This window comes from Centruroides vittatus, unplaced genomic scaffold (genome assembly GCF_030686945.1).
Source record: "Centruroides vittatus isolate TY-2023 unplaced genomic scaffold, ASM3068694v2 contig_564, whole genome shotgun sequence".
NCBI lineage: Eukaryota > Metazoa > Arthropoda > Arachnida > Scorpiones > Buthidae > Centruroides > Centruroides vittatus.
This window is the reverse complement of record NW_027122335.1, coordinates 14,367-36,501: the sequence shown is the minus strand read 5'-3', so window position 1 is coordinate 36,501 and position 22,135 is coordinate 14,367. Positions and strand designations below refer to the sequence as shown.

The 22,135-nt window shown below is 32.1% G+C and overlaps 1 protein-coding gene and 1 non-coding gene across 4 annotated transcripts in view; one reads left to right on the top strand and one right to left on the bottom strand.

Moving 5' to 3' along the window:
- The window catches only part of LOC136978939 (uncharacterized), a 67,106-nt gene extending 60,236 nt beyond the window's left edge, over positions 1-6,870 (bottom strand). For all 3 annotated transcript variants that reach the window (XM_067274776.1, XM_067274777.1, XM_067274778.1), the window contains exon 1: positions 6,348-6,870. In XM_067274776.1, coding sequence (XP_067130877.1) covers positions 6,348-6,573 — 226 coding nt within the window. In that variant the 5' untranslated portion in view covers positions 6,574-6,870. The remainder of the gene's footprint in view (positions 1-6,347) is intronic.
- Positions 6,871-12,144: 5,274 nt separating this feature from the next.
- On the top strand, positions 12,145-12,226 carry TRNAL-CAG (transfer RNA leucine (anticodon CAG)). Its single transcript has one exon. It is a non-coding gene; the product is annotated as a tRNA-Leu (tRNA).
- The last annotated feature ends 9,909 nt before the right edge of the window (positions 12,227-22,135 follow it).

Genomic DNA, 22,135 nt, shown 5'->3' with positions numbered 1-22,135 from the left:
TGACATTTTTGAAAAGAAGCAATTTGCTGTCATATACTTTTATTGAACGTGTTTCTGTTTACACTGTATCGATAAAAGCGCATTCAATAGAAATGCATGACAATCCATTGTTCAACGTTGAAAACGAAATAAAACAATTTTAAAAAATTATAGTGTGAAGCTTTCAAACATTAAATGACATTTCAATACCTTTCCAGATATCAAGAATACATTGATCCAAAACTTGTTTATAACCTGTATTTACTGACTAACATACAACAGTTGAATCAATGAATATACTGTACAACATACACAACTTCTATATAAAAAATATAAGTACGATACTCTTTAATTTCAACTAAAATTTATTAATAATGGTAAAATATTTGAAATTTTTACTATAAATTTCCAAAATTTCTTCTTTTTTTTACATTTACTAAAATGTAATAAAACATGATGATTAATGTTAACGTATAACACGAATTTAATGCAAATACATAGACTTGATTTTATAATATCAAAAACACTGCAATAAATGTCATAAAATACATAAATATACAGAAATTATGTACATTAGTTTGATGTTTATTAGCATACAGAATTCGTCAGATGAAGAGCTTATCCAAAGCACGTCCTCATCCTCAATTAAAGAATTTATTATAAAAGGAAAACTGATGATAACTTATACTTTGAGGGCGGCCTATTATTCAATCAATTGTGTTGAAAAGAGATAAATTAGCAGACTTAATTCTATTTCTCATTACATAAAATTATAAATTCTAACCGTTTCATGCATAATAATAATAATAAAGAAGCATTGTAAATAGGTAGATTATTGCTGTATTATTTTTATTTTAATGGGTATTTTTCAATTGTTTTTAAGATATAATTTAACCATTTTAATGCTTCAAAATGAGAATGATTATAGATTAATGCTGTTATTTCTTTAAATAAAATATAAGCTAAACAATAACGATAAATATATTATCGCTAGTAGTTTCTTAACTGCACCCTATTCAGTTATGCAGACTGTGATCCGATGAGGAATATTGTGGATAAAAGATATAAAAGACTGTACTAGTAACTGTTGTTGATGGTTATTTGTTGTTCGTGTACGTGTATTTTTATTATTCCACTTGGGTACAAAGGCGTCACAGATAAATAAATGGAAATTTTTTCGATTTTTTTATGTTTGGCTTCCTCTCGTGTCAATTTTTAAATTAATAACTGTAATTATCCCAAAGAATTACTGTATTGTTGTTATATTTTTAATATTAATAATTTTATACTTATTTATTTAGGCATGTATTAAATGCAAGTTTAACAAAAGAACAAAAATTACAATGAAATTCTTCACAAAGGAATGATCGAAGAGTATGTAAATTCGTAAAGCCACTTTATTTTAGTAGCTAATTCTGCCGAAAATTCTGACTTAAAATGCAATAAATACTTTAATTAAAGTACTTTTTGTACTTTCAAACTTGAAAAACTATGTATTGAACCTTCAAATTAATACTTTCTACTCATTACATTTTATAGGATTATGTTTCTTGTTTTCTCTTAATTAGTTATATTTATAGAAAACAATTATCAACAATGTTATAAAAATCAATAATAATAATAATAATAATCTTTATTTTAACTAAAATTTGATCATTATTCTGATTTATCAAAGAAAAGAATAAATTGATATATTACAAAGATATGAATAATAATATAAACAAAAAGAATTTTTTGAAAAATTTCTATATAGGTTTAAAAGAAAGAAAGAAAAATCATTAATCTTAACGGTTATTAAGGCGAAGTAAATAATAATTTTTCAACCAGATCACAATTTCGTATTAAATTTCAAAATCAAAGTAATCGATCAAAAGCATGCATCAATTACCTCTCGTCGTTGCTATCTTTACACAAAGAATTGACATTGATTACAAAGGAAATTTAAATAAATTCCAGTTTACTTTCATTTTTTTTTATTTCAAGCAAACTTATTTACTTATTAATAAAATTAAACGAAGCTAAAAATTAATAAAATTCCCATAAATATACTACTTTAATTAGCTCCTAATACGAACGGTAACAATTATATATCGTCAATAAAATAATTTAATATGACTTTATATATTATATAGTATTATTTTATATTAATATTTAGCTTATCAATTAGAAATATATATATATATATATATATGTTTATATGGATTGGTCAGAGAAGATTTATTATTTATTAAGGAGTCATTCTTCTTAGTTATGGCCGCTATACGTCACATCACGAGTTTGTTTATAGTGCTATCAACTCAAAACTGCATTCAGTTTCTATAAATAAGAATTTTAAAATATAAAATAATTCATAAGAATTTCATCTTGCCGACTAACTTCTTTCATGTCAACGTATCAAACACTTTACAGATGCAAATTTCGGTTTTATTTTATTTTTTCGCACATTTCTAATGTTTTTATGAAAAATAAAACGAAAAATTTAATATTTAAAACTCATTAAACTTCAGACATTTTAGTGTAAAGCATTTAAAACTTTAAGCTTTAATTTATTATTTCCATTATTTAAAAATATTATTTAACGTAGTAAAAAGTATTTTATCCTTTCTCTACGTTTAAATTCGATAAATTTATACGAATAAAATAAAATTATATTTTTAAATAAATAGAAAATATAAAATATTTATCTTAGTAGATACATTCGCTAGCATCTTTAGGTTCGCATTTCACAATGCATTAATCTATCGACCTGGTATTTTATAACCATTCGTCTTGAATTTAGATGTAGAGAAATTTTAAAGAAAAACAGTTAATATATTCGTAATAATATGTACGTACTGTACAATAAATCAATTTAAAACTATTAAAATTATAATTTTGATATTAAAGTTGTCGATAGGACTTAGTTATAAATAAAAGAGGTAGTTTAATTAAAACAGTTGCTTCAAACCGTTCAAAATTCAATAAATTATTTAAAAATGCATTGAAGAAATATTGAAAATGTCATTAATGAGAAAGGGAATAAAGATTTTTGTATTTTACTTGAAGAAATGCCGTAATGAGGAAGAGGAAGAGGAAGAGGAAGAGTAAAATATGAAGGGGGTTACATCTTCTGTTTTTATTTTTTCTTTCTATAAAAGAAGAATTTGATTTTAAAAAATAAATCAAAATTTCTTACAGATTAATTTCCCTAAATTGATTAGCATTATAATATATTTTCATCCTTACAAAAGTTTATTATTGTAAACTTGACACGAAACAATTACCAAAACTTAATCAGAACAAAATATCGATTAATATATATATATATAGTTTTTTAATACGACGCTATTTAAACATATAATGAATTAATATAAAGTAATATATTTTAGTTAAATTACATCAATAAACAAATAAAAATAATTTCGCCATTGTTCACTTTACTTTCATGAATAAGGATCATCTATCATTTTCGCTTGACTCATTTAATTAATTAGATGATTGAAATGAATATTTTTGTAAAATGGTCTGAAATGATCGTAAAACTGGAAAGACGACTGTAAATAAACAGCACTCTTCCAGATGATACATTTCTGTTTAAAGTAAAGGCCAAAAGGGTGGACAGGGTGTGGCGAATAATCCTGTATACCACACCCACGCCGAACTTTTTAATTTTCCACAGGGATAATAATTGTTATCATAAAATTACAAAAAGAGAAATCTAGATAATTTAAACTTTTACAGTTTATAAATCTTTTCTGTACCTTACACGAAAAAAGAAGTTATTAATGTTTCCATTCATCATTTCTTCATAATTAAATCAACGTTAATTACTAATCGTGTATACTCTCAAGCGAATTTCAAACTTGCTCTCAATACCTTAAGAAATTTCACTTTTTTCACTTTTATTTATAATAAAAAATGGACTATAATTTTACGCTATTTTATTAAACTTAAATTGAAATAATATTACATGAAATTATTATATATAATTGATATTTCTAATTACACTTATGTATTGTTTTTATAATATAAGATCCATACAACCAATACAGAAGTCAAAAATGGTATAAGGTCTACACTTCTTAATGTAATTAAGAGTATATTTTAATCACTCTGTATAGTTAGATTATAAATTATAATAGTTTTTACTAAACTTAAATCTTTTAAAGTAGAAAGTTTAAGTACTAAATTCGATGCATTTAAGTTCTAATAAACAAAAAGTTGACAATTCATTCTTTCAATATAACCAATTCTATTTGTTGTAATCCACTAACTTAATTTATTCTTCGGCCGTTGACGACGTGGTTGACATTAACTTTCAACTATGGCGTCGATAAAATGATTAGAAAGAGCCTTGTTCTTACTGTGTGTCAACTTTCACATTTTTTTTATTTATTTATTTTCATTCTTATTTCTTTTTTTTTTACTTTAACAGACTGAAATATGCAGAGATTTCTTTTAAATAAGCAATTTTCTAAATGTATAAACTTAACTTTGTTATATAAAAAAAAGTATACAGTATTATCATTTTTAACACAATTTTTCTCATTTCAGAATACATTTTTTTACATTCAAATTATATAAACTTATTGTGTTAATTTGATATTTTCTGCAAAACAGGGTGAGAAATAAATAAATAAATAAATAAATAAAAAGCTTAAAATATATAAAGTAATCTTCTTTAGAGAATTCTTTTATATATTTTCAGAAAAACGATTTTTTCCACTTAAATTTTAGTAGTAAAGAGATTAATATAAATTTAATGATAAACTATTTGTTAAATAAAGCAAAATAAGCAAACATTTATTAAAAAAATTCGTTTTTACGTATACATATTGTTTAAAAATGTATAATTTAAGTTCTTTAAATTAATAAACAGCATCGTCGGAGCGCAAAATAAAATTTTATTAACATTATATTCTTGTTAGAACTTTATATAAAAGTATATATATATATTATATCTTTGTATGGAAGATTTTTATATAATTCGAAAATATATATATATATATATATATATTCTTGTAAAGAATTTCCAGGGGGGAATTCATATTTTGCTAGACAACAACACAAGAATCCTGAATTTCAGTTTACTTCTGCCCAAAGCAAATTTGAAAAACCATTATTTAATATAAATCTTGATGTATTTCTCAATGACTAATTTTCTTTTAATCAAAATAATGTTTTACCAAAATTATTTTACAAACCATTACGTAAAGTGTGTATACTGACCCACGCGTTATCGTAATATATTACCAAATTAACTTGATAAAATTTAATTTAAAGATTATATTATATAATTTAGCAAAGTAAGATAACATTTCAGTTGAAAAATTCCAATTTTTTCTGGAAGTCTTTTTTTTTATTATATTAATATTGAATTACTTATAAATTACTGGAGATAATAAGTAAATAATGGATAGTAATCTTTATTGTGCGAACAAGTATCGATGGAGTGGAGTACAATGTGCAATTGATCAATTCTTAGCGAATAATTTAAAAATAAAGCTTTGTTAACTAAATTAAACACTTTTTTCGGGGGTTTTTTTAATTATATATAAATGTTATTAACATAATTTCCTTAGTTTCTATCGTGCTTTAAAATTCAGAAAGAGAAAATACAATCGAGTTAATCCGCAATAAAACTTTTCGATAAAACTAATTTCTTTTTAAGTCAACAAACACTTTAGTATCGTTTAGCATAATAAATTTACATATTGTTATAATGATTTCTTAGGCAAATATTTCCGCAAAGAAAATATTTTTGTTTACGTGAAATGATCAAAATAAACAATAAATTAGAATAATCTTAATTAATATATTTAATATGATTTAATTCTGCTTATATTTGTATCAAAACAAACCTTATCAAATCCATTAACAAATTAAACTGTTTTCCTAAAACAAATATTGACAATTAATTAAGAGCATTATCACAATCGATCTTTAATGTTTGTTTTTATGCTAATTTAGGAATTGTATCGAAATATTCTTTTATGAAAATCTCTGCCGTGGAGTAGACTTGTGCGAATTACTTAATAATTGAGGGAGTCATGTGCAGCAGGTCTTGGCTAAGGATGAATGTGAGAGAAGCTAAAGCAAAGAGCGTCATTGATCTAAATCAGAAACTAGACAAAACATTTTCCACCTTCTTTATTTATAATCATGTTTTTTAAAAAACAAATACTTCCTTTAACTTATAAATCAATAATGTTTGTCCAAGAGAATACTTGCTAATGGAGTAAATAAAATTAATTATTAAAAAGTGTATAGAAATTATAACACTGCCAAATCTTTAGAAACATCAAATTTATATTCCCTGAAACCGAAATAACAGAAAAATAAGCTAAAGTTAGCGAATAATAACAAAATTTTACTTTAGAAAATTTTACCTGTGTATGTTGTATTAGGTACTACTCCTATATGAGATGACAAGAAGGGGTGATGTAGTTCCATCTTCAACTTTCTGACATCGCTGTCGTTAAAATTCCACGTGATTGTATGAAAAAAACGATCACAGTCAACAGCATTGATAGTCCGAGTTTTTACTTGGTATGCGAAGAAAAATAATAGCAGTTGACATACATAGCCTTGTATTGTCATGAAGGCAGCAGACATTGTTCAATATCTTACACCATTGTCGAAATATTTAACAATCGTCAGCTACATGTGAAATAATATTTCAAATCGCCGCACATTGATTCGGTCTTTTCATCCTTAACTGACAACCGTGAACGGTATGGGAAATGCACTTTTTCCGCTTTGGCCACGAAAAAGACATCCTGTATCGCATTCCATACGCATCAAGCAGATAGACGTGCAGAGTCAGTGCTTCGCATGATTGGTTTTAAAAGAAGTTGTGAGCAGTCGGAAACCAGAGACACTCCAAGCAGCTTCAAACCAGACCAGCTGACGTCTAAACTGGAAGCTCCTTTCGTCATTTGAAGCTGGCCTGCTCGAGGGCGCTACTTGTCTGTTAGTTTCGATACGCTATTGGTGGCGAATTATAATCTGTTTAGCCGATTATCAATAACTAACGAGATCAAAGAATTTAAAATTAATACCAAAAAAAAAGTAATAAATCTTATAGACAAACGGATTACAAAACTTTAATTAATTTATTTCATTATTTTTCAGTTGAAAGAAGTAGATCTGTACGCTTATATTTGTGTATCGTATATAATCGAATAAAATAGATACGTGTAATAAATATTCCTGTTATTAGCGATTACATATCGGGCAAAAAATAAATTAAAAAAGGGTATGTGGACTATCGCTAAACTTACAATCAATAATGAAGTAATTTAGGTCACCATTTCTCATCCACATTTGGTTTTCACGCTCGGTTTCGTATCTGTCATCAGATGATATTTTATTCCATTCCATTTTATCTTATATTTGCAGCAAATGCTAGCTTTTAAATTATAAACAATCAGCTTGGGCTGTCACATTTTTCCTTAAAATAGAGATATTTAAATCACTTTCTTGAACTTTGAGAGTGAAATACTGGTTTTCTCTCTATGTTTAATTACTTGTTGAAGTAATGGGTTACCCAAAGATGCATTTATAGCCCGTTAAAGTGATTTGTTGCTAGGCAAAGAGACAACAAATAAAATTGAAAGAGGAACAACACGTAATGCCTTTCCCACGAAAGACAACTCAATAATGCAGAAAACATTGGTAACTTGCTTATTGTTCCCATAAATCTGCTTCCTTCTAGAGAATCTAGACAAACTATGAGACTGTTTAATGAGTTGAGGACTCGAATCATAGAGCAACAGAGGTCACTTGTATAAAAGTTCTATAAATGAATTAAGGATGAAATATGTTAAAGAATCATGAGAGCACATTAAAAATTGATTTTAGAAAATCGACTTTTTTTTCGTTCTTTCAATGTCAATTCTTTTTTACATTGAATACTTTTTAAATTAAAAATAATGCAAGTAATTATTATACATAACAAATTCTACGTTTCTAAAAATTAGTTTAAACGCAACTGTTAATCAAAATTTTTTCATTTTTCGAAAAGAAATCAGAAATTATGCCATAAAATTTAAATATTTTATGCTAGAATATACATTTTGGTAATTGGTATAATGCAATTAAGCGGGCCTTAATAATGTAAATATCCTAACACAGCCTATCCTTTCCTTCTCTTTCTCATATAGAATACATTTATATATAATGTACTTGCACATAAACTATATAAACTCAAAAGATCACGTTAAAGAAAAGATATATTACATTGGTTGCACTTTGGTTAATGGTAAATTTCCACGTGGATTAAGATGTATAGGCTATACTAAATTGCAAATGAACCATTATTAGAAAATGTAATAATTGATATAATGTATTTATACATATAAATTTGACAATTTTATGTGTTTATCTGAAGGTTATTGTGATGTTAAAATAGTCGATACGTGTTTGTTATTAATCATTTAAATCCAAACTTTCGAAATTTCCCGTAGAATCACGCTTAACTGTATCACGCGATCTGAACGTAGAAGAAAACTTAGCTAATGCAATTATGTAGACACATTTATAATAATAATTGCCATTAAGATAAATGTATCACGCTTACAAATTTAATGATATCATATTAAAAAAAGAGCACAATTTAAAAATTTGAAAATGACTAACATCTGTACTAAATAGCGCTGTAAATATGTTAATATCAAAGTAGTGATCGTTATTTCTACTTGAAATATTAAAGAAAATTTCATATTATTTTTTAAAACTTTCATTTATTTTTAGACAAGATATTCGGTAAATTTGAATAGGGTAAAAGAATTAAAAGGTAAAAAAAAAATATATATATATATATTATGTAGAATTTTATCATTAAAATTTTTAATTATTTAAAACGTCAGTTTCTGTTTTGATTTTAATTATGCACAAAGTCTTATTACTTGCCATTAACATCTTTTACTAACACATGAAAGGAGAATAAGTAATTAGAAAAGTTATTTCACTAGTTGAATAATTAACATTCAGAAAAGACTCTTCGTAGCCGGGATAATTAACATTTTTAAAAAGTTATTTCTTAAAAAATATATCATTTTATTTTTTTTAATAAAAACATCCGAGGAGAATATATATATATTAAAAATACATTCTCAAATGCTTAATAGTAATCATAACAATATTACATTAGCATCTGTACAGTTCCCAACTAAGAGGGATTGTTTTCCGTCACGCATTTAACGTCTTTAACTAAAATTAAAACGGTAATTACTTTCGATAATTATTTAAAATAAAACAACACGTTTTAATGAAGATTCAAGTGTTAAATATACGAAATATTTTACGGTGAATATGAAAATAATTATTAAAAATATTTCTTTAGTTTTAAAATGATAACAAAGATGGCAGCACATGTTAAATTTGATGAATTATGATTAAAGTTACTGCGATTTTCCCCATATAATGATATTTCGCTAATGACATTATATAAATAGCTGTTGTTAATCATAAAAAAATAATGTATTTCTCCTTTTGAATATTCACTCCGTTTACTGGTAATTACACTTAATGAAAACGCATTAACATAGATTTTACATAGCGTATCTTACACAACGATATCAAATTATATTCTTCAAAATTGAATATCTGTATAATTTATAGAATTTAACTTACTTTTATTTGTTTAAAGATTAAAAATGACTTTAACGGAAAGAAATGCCAAATACTTTCACGTAATTAAGAACAAGAATAGAATGTTTTCGAACTACAATGAGAAATTGATGTTTCATCGTAGGAAACGTTTGAAACTAATTACCTTCTGTATATTACCCTTTAAACGAATACTTAGTTAAGTTACAGAACGTCTGTCGTTAACGCAACGAATTGCCTAACCGAAAGTTAATTAACTCATTTTTCTTTTCGCTAAACGATTATTAGCACTATGAGACGATAGTCAAGACATTTTCCGGTTAAGATTGTATTGGTTTAACTTAGATTTATTTTCATTTATTAGAAAACTTTTATAGAGCTTTACATAAAATAAATAATTTTTATATATTTTGAATAAATCTGTCATACTTAGAATAACTTAATTATATGTATGCTTGAATGATATAGAATTCTATAATTCAAACTATGTTCTGTTGTGAAGAATATTGAAAGTGATGGTGGAAGACACAACAGAAAGAGGAAGAAGAAAAATATACGAGATATATAAATGAATAATAAATAATTTGTATGAAAGAAAAAGAAACTAATGGAAAACGTACAGGAATATAAAATAATGTTATATAGAAAAAATTGTGCCATTCTGACAGATCATAAATGTATAAAGATATATATATATATAAAATGTAATTTTCATTTTAAAATTAATTAGGAAAAATTTAATCTCATTCCAATTTTACATTAAAAAATTATATAATTTTGAATAAGATTAAAGCGAGTAAAAAAATCAAGTAAAATGGCTATTGTTTAATGTTTTAAAATTTAATTTAATATTAATTTTAAAAATGTAAATAAACGATTTTATTGGTCATTTTTTCAAAATTGGGAAATGATGAGGGTGGTCCCACATCCACTTTATATGTCTTTACAGTACATTTGTACACACATACAATATTATTAAATTTAACATTTGACTATGTCTATCACATTTTGGAATGGGAAAAATAGTGGAAATGGGGCCATTCTTAAAACATGATTAAAATGCACTGTCATTAGACGTAGGTATGTCCTCAAAGTTTTAGCCCTTTTATATTAATTAGAAATGGATGAAGTAGCAAAATTTGGAGACATACGAAGCAAGTTAAACAAAAGCGTTTGAAACAAGTATGAAGAAATGCTACTTGATAGAAAAATTTATAATGAGGCATCTGGCTGGAGGAAAAAGCGAGTACATGACCACCCTACATGAAGCGTATATATACTTTGATTACTGCAATGGAACTCGAAAAATTCTGTAAGTGCAGTCCGAACAGGAAGTGCCAGAAGAATGGCTTATCAAATGTCACAAAAGATGACTCGAAAGATTTATGATTGTTAAAGAAATGACAAGCCGAGGAACACTTTTCTATTATCAGAGTGCCAAAAACTTTGAAAGTTAACGCTAAATATTAGGTGCAGAACATACCGAAACCATATTTGAAACGTGAGTTTCCAAAGCTATATCCTAGAGAAGTAGCCAAAATGACTCTTCACCATCACAAAGCGTCTAGTCATACACCTACATATACAACCACTTATCTCCAAAAGATCAAGGCTGACGGTAGACCAAATCATATTTTTGCAGAGGACATACCCACCAAAGCACCTGATATCAGACCCATGAATTTCTTTGGATTTGGCTTCCTGAAGCAACGTCTTTTTCTTCGTAAGGCTACAACATTACATGGTCTTTGCAAAGTAATTCAACAGGAGTGGTAAACAGTATCAATGGAAATTTTCAAAAAAGTCTTTGAATTGTTAAATCGGCTATGTTATTTGTGAGCCAACGAAATGGAGAACACATCGAGCACATAAAGACAATTCATCGACGGGTGTTTCGTGAAAGAAACTAAGCGTACAAGTGAGTCACAATTAGCAAATCGTCCTCTGTAAACTAATACTTGTAATAGCCGAAGGTTGATCGCATCCGCGAAAAAGAGATAGGGTTTCCATCAGAAACGCGCCATCCATCGTTACATTTTCGGAAATCTTTATTTTTTTAGGTCTTCAATTTCGTAATTCGATTTTTCAACCGATGCCCAGCCAAACTGAAAGTTATGTCTGGTCTTGTGTCACCGCATGTACCGTCTAGTATTGATTGGTTCGTAAACAACGCGCACAAAGGCAACCGAAACGCACATAGGAGTTGGCAGAATGCGAAAGAAACTTTTGGTGAAAAATTGCTTGAACTTTCGCGCGGATAGACGTCGTAGTCATATGTAAAATTTGGTTCGAAGCATAAGCAAGAAACGACGAAAGCTTTCATTGAAAACAAAACGATCGCATCCGTATTCACCCGTATCTGGTGTGTGGAATTTATCTCAAAAAACGTCGCTATATTCAGAGTAGCGACAGACGCATTGTAATTAAAGTCAGGATAAGACCAGATTAGTTGACTGCTCTAGTGCTGCAAGCGAGAAGAAAACGTCCGACATATAGACGAAGTGCATAACGAAACGTTTGGCTATTGCAAGGGTCTGTTTGAAGAACGAAACCGGAGCATGGTTGCAACGGGCCGGTAGGGTGGCCGAGCGGTCTAAGGCGCTGGTTTCAGGTACCAGTCTCTTCGGAGTCGTGGGTTCGAATCCCACCCCTGCCATTATCGTTGCATTAAATGTTTTTTCGTTTTAATGAATGTTTGGAAGATCTTTGCTCTCGACTTTGGAAATGCTTAGGTTTATTTTAGCCTACGTCTTTCGTTTTCTCTTTTAAAATCAAATTTCTTTTTCATATCAACACTTTAACCACTAACGTTGTAGAGCCGAAATCGAAATTTGAGCTTGGTGGGTGTAATCTGTTAAAAAGTGGTTTAGTTTAAGCAAAATCCGAAACTACCGAATGAGACTGTCAGCTGAGGTATTGTAAAAGAGAAAAATCTGAGAGAAGTTAATCACAATGCATGTGCAAAGCGGTGCCTACTGATTAGTGATTGCATTACCGGTAACCGGTTTATCGATATACCGGTAAAATAGGTAAATTTACCGGTAATTAATTTTTTTACCGGTATTTCGGTAAAAAAAATCATCTTAATTAATCCGATATTTATTTTCTAAAATTCCCACAGATATTTCCCGTGGGAAGATTTCTTTTTCTCTCACCCCATACCATAGCGATAAAACAGTGCAGATTGTAATGGGTCATTCCATTTGTAATTTAAAGTTACTAAAAGCAATTTTCTAGTCTGTTTATAAGTTGATTCCCTATACTATACTCCAAAACGGGTCTTGTTTTTGTTTTCAAAATAGCTGAGATGCAAAAGGAAACGTTTTACAAATTCTTGACAGTTCATAAATACGTGCTGACTGAAAACACGACTTACATAGTAAGTAATATTCTTGTTTATTGGTTTGTGCTTTATGAAGCTTGTGGCAGTACGCCATATTACATATATATTATTTTTAATTGAGTATATAGCTCCTTTTATTTATTTATTTTTTTTTGTTTCATTGTTCTATCCCTTCTAGAATGTTCCTTCTTAACTCGCCTGTTGGGGCTGGTGACCAATCCATAGAACAAAAGAAAAGAAGAAGCCCCGAGGGCTAAGTTGGGAGAGAAACGATTACTTTTTGACTCAAGAGTGAAAATAGAGACTAATAGAAAACGCCACAGAGATTTTTGTAGTGAAGACAAATCAGCGATCATATTTTTCTGTAAGAAACAAGGATCAGGATTGTCACCATGCCCAGACTACGTATAAGAACGGGTACCCACTTTCCTATAGATTTATCTCTTAATTCTCTTTACATCTATCACTTCCCTTCTTACTTAGTATTTAATTAGTTTTAAGGCTCTAGAATTAATTCTTTTCTTTGTGTTATCGCAGTCCCGAAAATATCGATATATATTCTTTGTCGCGAACCTAATATAAGTTGTGGATTTTTCTAAATCAAATTTTGTTGTTAGCGTAATCTGTAAAAATTAATTTTTCGACTGAGGAGAGTTACAATTCAAAGATCCTCGTTCATCACGTGAAATAACGATATTTTTTTTTGTATATGTATCTTTGTGTGCACCCTTTCGCGATGAACATCACACATTGGATTCAGATTTCGTAAAATTCAGTTATTGGAATCTTTATTGTGAAATTAATTAAAACTGAAACGAAAGAACGCATTAATATAAATATAAAAATAGTTATAGATAAAAAGATAAATAAAAATATAAAATACCATTTTCCCTAATACAGTATGTTTTACATTTATTGTAGTAATGAGTAAAAATTCGCCGTGGGATTACTTCAATCGCACAACAGAAAGAGATGCTGGAGTGTGCGAAATATGCTTTAAAACAATCAAAGCAGTCGGAGGAAGTTCAAGCGTGCAGCATAATCACCTCATACGACGTCATGATATAAACTTACTGAAAAGAAAATCTGAGGAGACAGCCGGAAAAAGTGCACAAAATGAATATAATAAAAAAATAACCACGTTTTTCAAGAAAGAAAATGACGAGTCTTTGCCTATAGTATTATCTCGTATGGTTTCAGTTGACGGACTGCCATTCTCCAAATTTTGCACATCGAAAGACCTAAGACGACTTTTCTCTGCAAGCGGATTTGTGAATCTTCCTAAATCTCTTCATTCGATTAAAAAAATGATCATTGAATTTGGAAAAAAAATTCACGATGAGATTATTAAAGATATATCGGAATGAAAAGTTCGAGGAGAATCTTTCATATATCTTGTGACGAATGGACACTACTTAACAACAGTCGATATATGAATGTCAATCTCCACGCAAGTAACAAATTTTGGAATCTTGGTTTGATTCGCGCACGTGGATCTATGTGTGCTGAAAAATGCGTTGAAATTTTAAATGTCAGATTAAAAGAATTCAATGTCGATTATAACAACCTAATTTCAATTGTCACGGACGGAGCTGCAGTGATGAAAAAAGTGTCAAGATTAATCAACGTAAACAGCCAAGTGTGCTTTGCTCACGGCTTACACTTAGCAGTAGCGAAAGTTCTATACAAAAAAGGCCATGTTAAAGAAAACAGTACTGAACCCATACATTCGAAACTGGATGTGGAAGATTCCGAAACCTCAGACAATGAATCTGATAATGGAGGATTTGAAGTAATACAGGAAAGCCTTGATGGCACTATGTTTCGCAGGGATGTTTTTCAAAATAAAACTTTAAATCTTTTAATTAAGAAAATACGAAATGTAGTTAAAACGTTTCGAAAATCACCACTCAAAAATGACATTCTTCAGAAGCATATTAAAGTTTAATTAGAAAAAGAATTATCTCTACTATTAGACTCAAAAACAAGTTGGAGCAATATGTTGACCATGCTGGAACGTTTTTCAGAGGTCCGAAATTCTGTCAGAAAAAGTCTAATTGATATTCGTTCAGATATAACCTTTTCTGAAGATGAACTTGAATTGCTGTCTAATACAATACACTCATTACAACCTATAAAAGTAGCAGTCGAGTCACTGTGTTGCGAAAACACAAATTTGTACTGTACGTTGCAGATCTAACGTTAGAATTTCTGATAGAAGAACTATCAAAGCAGGATTTCTTTCTGTGTAACGAACTAAAGAAAGAAATTATTTTTCATGTGAAAGAGAGACGAACCATTTACTCTGATATTTTAATGTATCTACATAACCCAGAAAAATTAAACAAACATAAGTCACACGAAATATTCAATGATGTTAACAAAAATACAATTTTAAATGGAATTGTAGAGATAATTAAGCACTTATCAGAAAATGAAAACGAATCAAGACCTGTCGATGTCGCTGAAATTAGTTCAGACTCAGATGCTGGTGAGAGGTGTTCATTGCTTACCACACCATCAACTTCTCACGTCGACACGAGAACAAAATCTACAATAAAGAACTCAAATTTAACAATGAAAGAGAAATTGGATTTATTCATTAAACATCAAACAAGCGTAGACACCGATAACAGTAATATTAGTAAATTTAAAAGTGTGAGAGATATAGTTAAGAAAGAAATGAATTATTTCGTAGAGCAAAAAATACAAGGAACGCATCTTAAAAAGGTTTTCAATGCTCTAATGACACTACGTCCATCTAATATTGATTCCGAGAGAGCTTTCTCTAATGCAGCTGCCATTTGTACGAAAATTAGATCTAAATTAGATGACGAGACCCTAAATGTATTGTTTTTTAAGAGCCTACTTTCAAAATAAAGAAAAACATGATTAATAATTAACATTATTTCAATCTCTGTTATGTCATAATAATTACTATTATAAGAATATTGTTTGTGTAAACCAGCGGTTCCCAACCTTTTTTTGACGAGGGATCACTTTGATTTCATTGTTGTTAGCAGGGACCACAAGGTTTAAGAAAAATAAACTGTGTCAATCTAAAAATAAACTTTAATCAAAACTTTTAACATAAGTAATCGTTAAACTCAAGAGTAACATGCTTTAACAGTACTATTATAATAGAAAACGTAACATTTTTAGTAAAAATTAAATTCAGTTTGTATCAATGTGGGAATAATAATTTAATATGAATAAAAGTTTTAAATCTTTCGCGGACCATATTTTAGCTCTTGCGGACTACTGGTGTCTGCGGACCACTGGTTGGGAACCGCTGGTTTAAACTGATAGAAAACTTAAAAATAAATGGTTGTTCAATAATTCTGTCAGTAATTCAGTTTCGTTTTAAATCATTTCTTAATACGATTTTACCGGTAAATTACCGATAAACCGGTAATTCCGAATATAATTACCGGTAACGTAATATCCGGTAAATTTGCAATCATTACTACTGATACAGAAGGTAAGGAAGATGTCGAAGGACTAAAACGGACTATGGCGAAGTTCTAAAGATAGAATGTTAAGAATAGTTCAGATAAACGTTCAAAGATCTATTAATGGTACTTTCACACTGTATAAAACACTAGAGAAAGTAGACAAAAATTTCAATTTCAAGCATAAAAAGCTAACAAAAAGTAAAACAACTAAACCGCGGTAAGATAGATGGTCGAACACTAATAAAGTACGTCATACGTTCTGGTTCCTGCCAAGTATTGAAGAACGAAAAAAAGATTTACGATAGCTTTCAGTTGACTTTATAAGCAGTCAGTTATATACTGGACACTGCAACAGTAATGAGTACCTAAAAAGAATTGTCAGAGGACAGACTGCAGCTTGCTACTGCGGTGAAGAAGAACAGAATTTAAATCACTATTCTTTTACTGCTACAGATATGAGAGAGAAAGAACAGAACTTTTCTTACTATACTAGCACTTCCGTTATTCACCCAACACACACTTTACAACCTAATACGAAATAAAAATCTTACTTAGGAATTTAAGACTTTTCCGAAGAAAATTCTAATGCTAAGGCTAGTGAGACAAGCTATCTCCCTTTGCCTAAATACCAACAAGTTGTCAGAATTGTATTGTAAAATATAAGGCAAAAAACTTGTGTATGTTATAGACTAAGTCACTAAGTGATTAATACGGGCATTATGAATAATGACAAACAAAATCCGGGCACTGTAATAAATTTCAGGTGTTTTAACATAATTTATCAAATTAACCGGTCATTATGAATACTGCTATCACCTTGTTTGGCAAAGTGATAATACAGTAATACGTTGAGGAGTGATCATCCAACATACGCTAGCCAATCAGCACTCGCATCTGAGTCGCGTGTTCGTATTGTGTTTAGTACCAAATTTTAAATTTCTGCGACCAGTAGTAAATCTTCTACGACATTTTAACTTTATTTTTGTCTCTTAAAATAGTGTTTTCTTCTTTGACAAAAGTAACGATCACGGAACAATCATTAAGTCATATAAATAATCGCTTCAACAACCAATTAAACGCGTTAATAGCAGAAAAAGGTCAGAACAATCAAATTTTTACAAAATCAGCATATTTGGAGCAAAGTTGGACTATAGAATTTTATACCCAACGAATCGTTGATCGACGTTAATACGGAGGAGGATATAGAAAGACTTTTTAAAACTATCGACGAAGTTGCTCAAATTCTGTAAGATCAGGTACTGTACCGTCCAAGAAAACATTATAAAAGATTATTTGGTAATGCCACCCTCACAAAGCAATATAACTGATAAAGTTCAAACATCTACATCGTCTTCGCGCGAAAAAGATCTCTAAACCAGGATGTTATTAGTATTACAGAGTTGGAGGGGGCGCCGAGTCGCGACAGCGTGTATATGGTGGATTTTGTGCTCCGTGTTCCGACAGCGATATCTTTGGATATTTTCAGTTCAGCGTTAAATGTGATACATCATTCGGCAGCGTATAACGAGTAGTTTCAGTAAGTGTCTCACTTATTTTTATCCGTCGCGTAGTTTTTTAGCTACGTGACTTCGAACTTTTTGACTTTGTGCGGGCCCCATCGGGCTCCTCGGGTGCCATCGTTTTAATTCAACGACGGTATTCGACAGTAATTACCATTATCTACGGCTGGTGTAACCTTCGTTTTGCTGTCTATAAGAGCTAAAAAGTTATCAACGATCAAAGTTTCGTTTAAGAACAATTAACTTTCCGCGCCACGTGGTTGTCAGCCGATCGACGTGGCGTTACTGGTCGGCGCGCCGTAGCCACTCAGCGTGAGATCAGCCGAAAGTTCTCCAACGTGTATAGCTCTTTATTTCGTTCCTTGGTCAGCGGGTATAGACTCTTTGATTTGTTATCATAATTATAATATAATTATTTTGTCGGTGAGATTCTCATCATCTGCGGAAACACGACTCGTTTCCGTATCTCGCAGTGACCTTTTCACTCTGAACAAAGGGCTTTGTTCTCTACCACGTGGTGGAGGTAGCCACTCGGCGTGCTGTGTACTGTTGCTATCCCGTTGGGGACTTTTTATTTTGACTTATTGCATCGGTTAAGTGGCTTGGCTATCCACATTGTTCAGTACTCCTTGTATCTTCAATATGGAAGGTGTTACCATTCCTCGGGACGATGTCAATTCTCTCGAGGAAACTATTCTCGCAGAGGCCAATGAGCACTTTGTCAGAATTCTAGACCTAGTGCCAGGGTCTTATAAATCGAATATATCCACTAAGGGGCGCAAGGAAGTTCGGGAAAGGCTTACTCGCCTTTTCTCTTGCCTTGGTCAATTCCAAGGCATCCTGCGTGAGGTCAGATCCAACCACCCCAAGTGTTCGCCGCCAACAGCCCAGGCTGTTCCGGCTACCACGTATGCAGACATCACCCGGCTGAATATGAAACCTACCTCAACAACCAGGACAATAAACAAATCTCTCCGAAACAAACTAGAAAATGAAGGCTCTGGCGGAAGCTTTGCTCTTGTCCTGTACCCAAAAACTGACGAGGAGGGCGGCAATTCCACTACTAACATGCAACTCATTGAAAGTGAAATTAGAAAAAAAAATAAAACCACATGAGCTCAAAGTGAAAGTTAAAGCAGTGAGAAAAGTAAAGGGGGATGGCATTTGTTTCAGAACAAATAGCCACAAGGAGGCCGAAGTCTTAGCGGAAGCCATTGAAAAGCTTCCAGAAATTCAAAGTAAAATCAAAAGCAGGATATCTGAGGGAAGGAGACCCAGAGTAATCCTTAACAACGTACCCACCACTGTTGACGAGGCTGAAATCCTCCCCATAATCTACGAACAAAATGACTTTCTACACACTACCACCAAAGAGGAGTTTCTTGACAATACAAGGGTAAGCACAATCCTGCACAGAAACAGTACTAAAGAAAACTGCAGGCACATCGTCTTGTCTACAACACCAAGGCTACGTGACTCCCTGATACGTACTAAACATATAGCTATCCAATGGGCCAATATTTTTGTTAATGATTATATCCCACTGGTGCGATGCTTCCAGTGTTGCGGGTATAATCATATTTCGGCCAACTGCCCAAACAAGCAGAGGTGCAGCCACTGTACCAAGGGACACAGGTTTGGGGAATGTAAGAGGCTTGACCACACCCCTTGTTGCACCAACTGCAAGGAGGCCAATAAAGATATTCCAGTTCAAGACAGATATACCACAGACCACAATGCCTTTAACCCTCGCTGTCCAATTACAATAAGAATGAAGACCCAGACTATAAAACAGACCAACTATGGATTGTAACCAGCCACTACATACTACGAGGTCACCTAATTCTTCTTGTTTGTCCACTACCGCTCATAACCTAATTACAACCTATGCTTCTAACCGTAACAGCCATACCAAAAGGAATATATCTATCCTACAGATTAACTTACAGCGGGCCAAGGCCCCTTCCTCCCTATTAAATAAAACAGCCGAAAATTGGAATTCTGATCTCATTGTGGTCCAAGAACCTTACCTCTTCAAAGGCGAGCTCACCAGTTACTCTGGCATGACATCCTTCCCACCCAGGGGATCTAAGAGCAATTTTAAAACGGCAATTTTGGTTAGGAATAAACACCTTTCCGTTCAGTTTTTGCCGCACCTCTCCACTACTTATGTCACCACCTGTTCTATCATAATTAATCATGGAAGTATATTTATCTCCTCAATCTATTGCTCTCCGTACCAGGACATCGAGCCTATGTTAGATGACCTGGATCAGATCAGTAAGACAGTCGCTGATAGACCTTGGCTGATTTGTGGGGACACAAATGCCAAATCGTTCTTATGGCACAGCCCGGTCGAAGACAGCAGGGGTTTTCGTATGCAAGAGTTTGTAGCAACTCTGTACTTGACCTCATGTAACACCAGCCCCCTCGCCACATTCTATTCCACAAGAGGTGAAAGCTGGATTGATGTTACCCTGGCAAATATTCATATGGCACCAAATGTTTCCTACTGCTCAACGATGACCGAGCCGAGTGCCAGTGACCATAGGTACATCAAGATCGAGCTACAGTTTGATATTGTGGATACTGTCAACACCACCATGTACCATCACACCAACTGGACTTCCTTCCAACAACTTATTCAAGACAACTGGAACTTTAATATGCCTATTATTCAAATGGACGAAAGGGACATCGACAACTGCATCCAGAACCTCACTAACCTTATTCTTAACTGTTACCACTTGGCCAGCAAGAAGAGGACCAAAACAAAGACCAATGCCCCATGGTGGGATGGGGAACTAACGAGGCACCGTAAGCATGTCCGTACTCTTCGAAAACGCTATCAAAACCAGACGGACGAGCAACTCAGGCTCACCCAGAAGGCCGAATACACATCCAACTTTAATAATTACAAAACCCTAATTAATAAAAAGAGACATCAAGCCTGGAGGCAATACTGCAGTCGGTTTAACGAACCTTGGGGTGACCCATACTATATTGCCTTCAAAAGGAGAGACAAGGTAAATATTCCTATGGCTGTTAAGACTAACGAGGGATCCTATACCAATTCCCTGGAGAATACTCTAAAGGAATTGTTTGAGTATCACTTTCCTCTCGACGACCCTGAGGACGACACCGTGGACCAAACAGAGACCCGTAACAGCACGATTGAACCAACCAACCAGGAAGATGATCGCCCCTTTACTTACAGAGAAGTCAATCATGCAATTAACCTTATCAACAACAAAAAGGCACCTGGTATGGATCACATCACTGGAAAAATGGTCAAAGAGGTGTTCCTCGCCATTCCATCAACTTTCGTCACACTATACAACCGATGCCTGACTTTGGGTTATTTCCCTCGTTATTGGAAATGTGCATCAGTAAAATTTATCAGGAAACGCCAGAATGAAATCCCTCAGTTTGCGAAAGACTATAGGCCTATCAGCCTGCTCCCAATTATGGGCAAGGTATTAGATAGGCTAGTTATTACCAGGATCCTATCCTACCTAAGAAGAAAGAATGCCCTTAGCCATCATCAACATGGCTTTACTCCTGGGAAGTCCACCACTACGGCTCTCACCAAGATCACAGAGTACATCACCCAGGCCAAAGCTGAAAGGAAGCACACGCTGTTAGTCTCGATCGACTTCCGTGGAGCCTTCGACAACCTCTGGTGGCCCACAATCCTGCAACAGCTCCAGGTTCACCACTGTCCTCGAAACTTATTCCATCTGATCAAAAGCTTTATCAACGACAGGAAGGCTGGCCTTTTTGCGAACAACATTAGTCACTGCCATCATGTCACCAAGGGCTGTCCACAGGGGTCAATCTCCGGTCCGGGCCTATGGACTATCGTCCACAGCGATCTGCTATCTAATATTAATAATGATAATGACAACAACCATCTTATCCAAGGCTATGCTGATGACACAGTTATTCTTGTCTCTGACAAGAACTCTGGCAATTTACCTATCCTCAGTAATAATCTCCTAACAAAGGTCTTCAGCTGGAGCGACAAAAACAAGCTCCCCATCAATTATTCGAAGTGCTGCTATATAATTTTTTCTAAAAACACTCCGCTACAGAGAAGCCCACGCATTGAGATCAATGGTGTCAAAATCTCCCGTGTCAAGGAATTTATATACCTAGGTGTTAAACTCGAGCAACAACTACAATGGTCCAGCCACATTGACATGGTGGTCTCGAAAGCAACTAAGGCATCAAACGCCCTTTTTTCC